General features: G+C 41.5%; 1 protein-coding gene across 1 annotated transcript; it reads right to left on the bottom strand.

The window, feature by feature from the left end:
* Window positions 1-2,061: 2,061 nt before the first annotated feature.
* On the bottom strand, window positions 2,062-6,729 carry pa2g4b (proliferation-associated 2G4, b). The gene is made up of 13 exons (XM_030767501.1): window positions 6,532-6,729; window positions 5,357-5,485; window positions 5,119-5,224; window positions 4,880-4,949; window positions 4,689-4,781; window positions 4,062-4,125; window positions 3,832-3,910; window positions 3,634-3,712; window positions 3,400-3,533; window positions 2,931-3,025; window positions 2,563-2,690; window positions 2,368-2,421; window positions 2,062-2,219 (listed from the first exon to the last, which is right to left on the bottom strand). The coding sequence occupies exons 1-13, from the start codon at window positions 6,617-6,619 to the stop codon at window positions 2,154-2,156; spliced, it is 1,185 nt and encodes a 394-aa protein (XP_030623361.1). The 5' UTR covers window positions 6,620-6,729; the 3' UTR covers window positions 2,062-2,153.
* Between the last annotated feature and the right edge of the window lie 1,552 nt (window positions 6,730-8,281).

Here is an 8,281-nt window from a genome sequence, read left to right on the forward strand (position 1 = left end):
CTGTCGGTTATTTGTCTGGGCTGCTGTCTCCCTGTAAAATGAATAAAGTATATGTAAATCCTGATATCTATCTCTGTAGTGAAGGTAAAATGCCATGCTGTACAGCGTGCTATAGACCATGTACTTGCTTTCTGCAGGGACAGAATCAAACGTAAAATATCACAGAGGCACACCGGGGAAAAACTGACCAAGATCAAGAATCATTATTATAAAGTTTATTTCAAAGTGAGTTAAGTGAAATTCAACGACCTCTTTCACCCCAGAAATGAAAAATCGTCCACACTTCATTTTGACAGCAACAGTACATTAAAATCCATATTGCTCTATTCCAAGTGGAGTAAGACAGCAAGAACACACATATTCCAATGAGAGTTATCAATGGGTGCCATGTCCACTTACAAATTTGATCACTGCCTTTTTTCCCTCTCCATGAAACTGACTTGGGCATGCAATACCTATTTTTCCTAACTGCTTTTTGTTAAAATTCCCCATTTTAATATTTTCAAAACAATCAAGTGCTAATGCAGCTTTTAGCTAAATACAGGTACACCATCAGAAATGCATCCTTTCATTTTCTTAATGGTAGGGGACACATTTCTTTCACAATTTTTAACCCCCCCCCCTTTCAATCCTTATTTAAATGCTGCAAAAAGGGGAACAAAAGAAAAAATAAACCTTAAAATTTTTGTTGAGCAGTCCTAAGCAACATCTAATACCAAGGTTATTACCATACACTTCATTTTTCATTCAGTCTAAAATGCTTGACTGAGAATTTTTTTTGTCATTGTAAATTCAAACAGGAAGCGTGAACTAACAATTTGACACTCTCCAAACTTTCTGTGAAGAGAACAGTGGAGTGAGAGGTATACTGGCTTCCCTCTAAAAGGAAATGGATACAGCTTTTATAAAAGGGAATTTTTTCTTTTTAATAGGTAGAGCTCCCTCCTTCAAACAGTTTTGGAGTATTACCAAAAAGAAACATTTCCTCCAAGGACTACTGGCAGTGTAAGTATGTGCATCATCATCACACCTCGAACAAAGAGAGCGTGTGCATGTGCAAAAAAAAAAAAAAAAGAAAGAAAGAAAAAAAAGAAACTCCCCAAAATTCTCTACTTTTGTTCTACTCTAGCAATAGTCCCATCTGTTAAAAAAAATAAAAAGGGGGGGGGGGTGCAGATTCGCACATTGTGTGAGTGTGGCTCATCACACTACTGGCAGTTAGACGTGAGCCTCGGGTTAAATGATTAATCAAATTAAATGCGCAAAAACTACGAGGAAAAAGTGGCAGCATTATGTATGAGCCAATTCAGCTGATTGAAGCCCAAAGCATTTGGACATTTTTTTGGGGTTGGGGGATGGTTCATTTAATTGTAAACGGGACCCCAAGGCAATCGTTTCTCAATTGGGAACCAAAACTTAACGTAGAGTCTTAAATATGTGATATCTGTCGAGACTGAAGAAAGGACCATTCGGCAAAAAGGTCTTCAGAAGTCTCGTTAAATATAACCAAAAGACTGTCAAACTACGAAGGAATTACACTGAGGGTATTATTACCAAATTTAGAAAAAAAATTATCAGTTATTTCCCAATTGACAAACATTCAATGAGAGGAACACAAAATTAAACAAAGAGCTGAAAACAGGGTTCTCACCACAAATTGAAATGATTGGCACACACTGCAGCAGTACTGCTTCAATGAGGCCCCTCAATTCACTTTTTTATTGTCTGTGAATGATGCTTTTACAAATGACAGTTTGGTGAAAATCCACGAGCGAGGAGCCTTGAAACCCCCAGCAAACACCCTCTGTAAACAAGGTTAGTCATTATCAGCCTGAACATCCCCCCCCCCCAACCCACCCCCCCTCCCCTTTTCCCTCCCTTTCGAGTGACGAACACTCTGGGGGAGAACCCGGTCACAGGGACAACAAGACTCTGAAAAAAAGAGTTTTTGGGGGACATGACTAACGTGCGAACTGTACGTGCCCTAAACCCAGTCTTACACATCTAAATTTGTTTTGGAGGTATTCAGTTAAGGAGGCTGCGAGGCCTGTCGATGGGGCAGGTTGTAAAGAGCTTAAACGGGGAACTGTTCTTTGGGCTGTCCGGAGGCTCGGTCTATCAGCGGCGTCGTCAGTGGTGGTGGCAGAAGGCAACTACTCAGCGGCCTCGTTCTCACCCTCCGTCGGTTGGCCCGTGGCGTTCTCGGCAGTCTTGGAAGCCTGGGGTGTCAAAAAAAAAACCAAACGACCAGACTTGTTCTTAATTCACTATAACGTAAGAACAAATAGGTATGAGGTTCAATTTTTTGTTTTTTACTGATTGAGAAAAGAGGAATGCATAAACGATGAGTGGGGAAGACAAACCAACCTTCTTTTTTTTCTTCTTCTGAGCCTTACGGCTTGCTGAGCTTTGCAGCAAGGTCTACGAAAAAGGACAACAAACAAATAAAACACAAACACAGTGAAAGCATTAAACGGCTGTAAATCAGTTCTGCTCCAGTGACTGTAACAGTGCAGACAGAGTCACTGATGCATTAATGAGTGAGCAGTAAGAGTGCCTTACCTTAAGCTCAGGATCCTGGACTTCGTGCTCAGACTTGTAGAGATCTGGATCAAACAGCCCGTTGGTGATTCTGAGGGGCCCGTTGGCCATGAGGAGCACAGTGAATTTGAACTGAGCCACATACTCCCCTGAATAAGAAAACAAAACAAAAATAAGAATTACATAGCTTTGAGTTAAGTGGGTGGGTCACCTCAGATTGAATGAAAGCAACATACAGGTATACGTTACACACATCTGCCAGAAGACCTGCCATTTCAATCTGGGAGCCATCTATTGGGACTGACATATTGAGACTGGTGCAGGGAAACCAGTGTGTGCTTAACTGCTTTCAGTTACATAAGGCCTTTATTATTGTGCCGACGACTCACCCTCTTTCTCATGCAGGACATTAAAAGGCTGCAGCAGTTCGTGTTTCGCACACTCTACCACGCCCAGACGAGCCTTGCCCTCATCCTCGAATGCCCTGAGAGACAGACAGACACGAGGCGCACACACACGAAAGGTAGGAGAGAATACCAACGAGGGGCCACAGGAGCGGGGAGGGAGGATGGGAGGGGGAATGAGAGAGAGGTAAGAACAGACAGTTTGTAGTGAAAGTGTCCCATAGAGGTGATTGATGAGTCATTTGAGAATGGGATTTTCATTGCTTTGATAAACTGCATGCCAAAGTCTCTGGTCTGTGGCCGAAAGCCTCTCATTTGACACGTGTGCATGAATCGTAAACTAACCGCAGCTCCTCGAGGATTTAAATAATTCAAAACGACTTTCATTTGTCACAGATAATTAACTGCATCAAAACCCATCTATTGTGGCAACCCACGAGCGACTCATACATACCTGAGAGTGAAGGGCATGGTGTCAAAGCGCCTCTCCACCTCGCTGAAGAACACTCTGGAAGTCTTCATCTTCAGGCCGTACTGCTTGCTGGGGTCTCTCTTGTAGATGGTGGTCCTCTGTCCGGAGTCTTTTGCCTACGTAAACAGTTAAGAATTGTGACTGAGCTGTAAATGGTTTGATGCTGAACGCTGTGAAAACGTTCGTGCCCATCATGACCGTTCGTTCCTGTCTCACCTTCCCCTCTCCCGTGCTGATAAGCACGTCCACAGCGTAGACTTCATGCACCTCAAACTCTGCCTTCTCATGGTCCTTCCTAAAAAACAAAAAACAAAAACAGGGACATGCAGCAAAAAGAGGTAATTTCTAATTAAAAATAACCATTGACAGGCTGTTTGCATTTCATTCAGAAATCTATTAGTGATTCATCCTCACTTTTGCTGGTCTGTGGGGTTCTGAATGATGGTCTTCTCTCCGTCAATGACATGCTGCTTTAGCTGATGGGACAACATGCCTGTGGAGGAGGGTGGGGGAGAGAGACAGGAGGACGTTGGTACAGTTATGTGAGGTCATTACTATGTTGGCATGTAGCCAGTTCAGATACATTGTAGTGTGTGTGTGTGTGTGAGATGTAAAGTCTGAGTGCACATGGAGAGCGGCCCTACCCTCAATGGGCGTGCATTTGAATGACTGGGCAATCTTATTCCAAGCCTCAGTGACCTGCGTGTTCTGGCAAAGAGACAAGAGGCAATCAATCAGTCTGTGAGAGAAGACGAACAACTGTGGCAATGGCGGGGGGGGGGGGCAGAGAGAGAGAAGTAGACACCACTGCCGTACGGTGACTAGGGACATTAGCTCATAGAACTAGGTCTACTTTAACAGAACTGTCAAGGTCAAATGTGGTCAACATTTCAGTGTCAAACAGAATGCATTATTTTGGGGGGTTTGCTCATACTTTTGTACACTATGGCCAGAAGCTAAACTTGTGATTAAACTAACTATGAATTGCCACTTAAATCAATATGAGATTACTCGCGCTTTGCTTCATCAACCAAATCTAACAGAGACAAAGCTTGAGGTCATTTAGCTGGGGATAAGTGGCCTCAATGTGCTCTGAATATGACAAGGGGAGGCAACTTCTTATTCATGTTGCTCGGTTACAATAAAAACTCCCCTTCAAACTGAATGAAGCTACTCTCTCCAGAACTGTCAGATCCTTGACAACATTATCATCCATAAGTCTTCCTTTCTGGCAGTGGGATTTCCACAGACTATCACTCTCTCTGACTGACCTGGTTCCCAGGCTTGACAAGACGCAGAGCGGCCTCAGCACAAAGATGAGCTGCCTTGATCACATCAGCCTTTCGGCCAGTCACCGGGGCATCCTGCGAAAACAGTAGAGCTTCATTGGACGGAACAAAATAAAAGCTTTAACTGCAATACATCTTAGTTAAACCCACAGGGAGAAAGAGCATGTACAAACCTTGGTCGCGCCAACCACAAAGCTGTGAGCAACGTTAGAGATAAATCCATCCACGTGCACTCCCAGATCACTGGTGGGATGGATGGCAGGGAAAAAAAAAAGAGAAGAAAGAGCAAGAATCCCGTTTAACTTGGCAGAAATAAGTATTCTAAAATGTCATATGGAGCAATTTACTGACAGACAAGAAATCATGCACATATATGCCCAGCATATACACAGAAAAGGTGTGTTGCTCCTACATTTTAACCAGGTCTCCATCTTTTAACGTGTAGTCAGGGTCACTCTTCAGAGGAGATAAGTGACACACACAGTTATTGACCGAGACACAAGTAGGAAAGGCAATTCCTGTTCAACAGAGAAAACAAACATTGTAAGAATCATTAAGATAAAAAAGGGAGAGCAATGGTAAAAAGAACTGAACTTAAAATTTCTTTAGCACCTCTGTAATTTTAGGTTATGAATGAGGTCATGGCATACCTTTCTTTATCTCTTTCTCCCTCTTGAACACCTTGCTCGTCTCTGTCAGGACGAAGGCATCACCCTTTTCACACAGAGCGAGCACGGACGCACCAGCTTTTGCCGCCTCCACAACGACCCGCAAGGCCTCTGGGGCAGGGGAGAGAAAGGGTATAGGGAAATGTGAAGGAGGTGCACGCACACATGACTGATACATATCCCCGGTGTGAGGGTCAAGAAAACAGGCGAGTAAATCAGTAATTACGCCTCGGCTTTTCCAATTAGCTGGCGCATATTTCTGAATTAGTCAGCTATTTCCAGACTACATTCATTTTAATAAGAATGGTCTTTTCATCTGACATATGCAACCAGTCGTCAGGTTGCTTCGTGGACCGGACGGCAATGCATGCGATACAAAAGCGATAATTGTTGTAAGGGCTAGCAAACTACGTTTATCTTAATTCAACCTTCCGTCCAGATAAAGTGACCAGTAGTTGTCACAATCTAGCGATCTACTGTTCTGTACACAGCAACAGAAGTACGTACTTCACCTGATTGCCACACCAAAGCGTGGGTGAGGGACTTACAGACGCTCTTGAACTAATCTTAGCTAGCAAAGTTAGCTACATCAAAGTAACGGTGGGCGAAATAAGCGTCCAAAGGGTGAATTTGCAAATGATTGCCGAAACGGTTCAACGTCAAGCAAGTGAACCTCGTCGTGGCGTAAGCTATCGTCAATATTCCCGTTATCGTGCTTACAGGACGTAGCCAGCTAGCTAACAGGCTCATGTAACTTTGAGTTAACGTTAGGTTATGAACAAATGTCGTTAGCCATGGCCACACTAAGCGAGCTAGCATGTTAGCTACGATAGCTAGCTGGCTACGTTAGCTTAGCTCGCCAACATACCGTCACAAAGTATGAGCTGTACAAAGCTAACGTGCTGGCCCTACTCAAGTGAAATTATATCGCTGAAGCAAGGGATCACATTTAAACGACATTTAGGAACGGCAGATATACTAACTACACACTTTGCATGCAGTCATATCCTGGTTAGCCCTTTCGGTTCGTGCACATATATTTCAGTTTCTCCAGCAGCACACGACACATGGCCGCAGCATCTGGACGTCAGTAACGACATGGCTGGGTTCACCGCTAAAACTACAGTCTTTTTAAATATAATTTCTAATAAACTTACGGTTGGCAATGTCAGCTGCCATTTTATACTTGGTGACAACCAAGTCATCAGCGATGGTCTGCTCTTGCTGGTCGTCGTCTCCTGACATCTTTTCGGTGGCTCTCAAGCAACTTTTCTCCCCCTGTAGAAACGATTAGCAAGCTACCAGAGAACCACGTTACCGCGTACGCTTCCTCCACAGCTCCCGCTCGGCCCACCGCCCTGACGTCCCTGCTCCCACGTGCACAGTCAACCCAATCCTGAAGCTCTCCACTTGTCACCGTTCTGTTTCAATTCAGTCATGTTCAAGTTATGAGGGGTGGAAGTAACAAAAAGTAACTGATGAACGTGGAGCTGGTAAAAACACGACTGTTTTTTTTAACAAATAAAAATCGATAAAAGTCGACAAAATTACATGTGAACTGACAATTTGAATGGGAAATATCAAAGATGACCTTTATTAAAAAAATGCGTAGGTTTGATAACAAAATATGCGCTGTGGTAATTACAAGTCATCACCATCTTCTCTTAATCATTATTTATTATTCATAACATAAAACTACCATTTTAGGTTGTCCCATATAAGGGTGGAAGTAAAAAATATTCCATAATATTCTTGTATGTGTGTGTGTGTGCGTGTGTGTGTGTGTAGCCTACTTTTCTACCACCACTGAAGACTACTATTAGCCATGCAGATATTGTCCATAAATAATGAAAATTCGTAAAAAACTGATTATCTGTTCCTATTGTGGTGTTACTGTGATACCTAATTTTCTTCATAGAGGCAGTTATCCTCACTTTGTCCCATGTGTGTCGCCAGTGTGACTTCATTAATTACCAAGACTTGAATAATTATTCATTTTCAAGTGAATCAAATTAATCATTTGTTGTAATAAGGAATAGACCTATATTTTTTATTACTAACAAGCCCAGAAACTTTAAGTTTTTGGAGAAGTTTTTGACAATTGTCAAAGTTTCAATAATTAGCAAAGTCACATAGGCAAACCATATGGGGAGAAGTGGAGAGAACTGCCATGATAAAGGTACTGCAATAATGTGATTGATTTTATTCCCTTTTGAAGAGGTAAGATCAGTTGATAATACACAGCTTTAGTTTTCAATTCACAGACGTTTTCATCACCTTTCTTTTTATCCCATTTCATCACCTTTCTTTTATTTAAAAAAAAAATTGTTATTTACGCACTTATACAACACTGCCTAAAATGATAACTGCAGTTTTGGGGTGTGAATGTGAAATGATGAGTGACTAAAAATGGTGATGAATTATAATTGAATGAATTATATTTGTCACCACAACATGCACATATTTTTCATCAAGTAATCAATTTGTTACATGACTATTTGTCACTCAAATTTTCAATTCACGTTCATTTTTATTGACTCCATCTTTAATACACATGTGTTTTCACCAACTTCAATTTCGTCAATTATTTTTTGTTATTATTTTCTTTCACCCCTCATACTATGTTTCCTTATTCACATGTCAGAATAAAGATTTTTTTCCGTTCATTTCCCCCTATATTTAAAATGTACAGAATAACAGAACACTAGGGAAGTACACACAAAACAAAATTATTTTAGATGATTTATTTAACATAGGTAATGATGATAATGTATAAAAGTATTCAGAACTGGTGATTTTTTTTACATATTTTTCACAAAGTCAGCATATACTACCACAACCAAAAGAAAGCCTGCCTTTTTTATATATATATATGAGAAACATTGTTTTCACATTATAACATAAACA

Source organism: Chanos chanos, chromosome 3 (genome assembly GCF_902362185.1).
Source record: "Chanos chanos chromosome 3, fChaCha1.1, whole genome shotgun sequence".
Taxonomy (NCBI): domain Eukaryota; kingdom Metazoa; phylum Chordata; class Actinopteri; order Gonorynchiformes; family Chanidae; genus Chanos; species Chanos chanos.

What these genes read in the sequence shown, in the direction of transcription:
- pa2g4b (XM_030767501.1), bottom strand. Translation starts at nt 6,619, where the DNA reads ATGTCAGGAGACGACGACCAGCAAGAGCAGACCATCGCTGATGACTTG. An exon ending in AACCCCACAGACCAGCAAAA is followed by an intron (nt 3,713 to 3,831) that starts GTGAGGATGAAT and finishes TTTGTTTTTTAG; the next exon opens with GAAGGACCATGAGAAGGCAG. An exon ending in ACCATGCCCTTCACTCTCAG is followed by an intron (nt 3,026 to 3,399) that starts GTATGTATGAGT and finishes TCTGTCTCTCAG; the next exon opens with GGCATTCGAGGATGAGGGCA.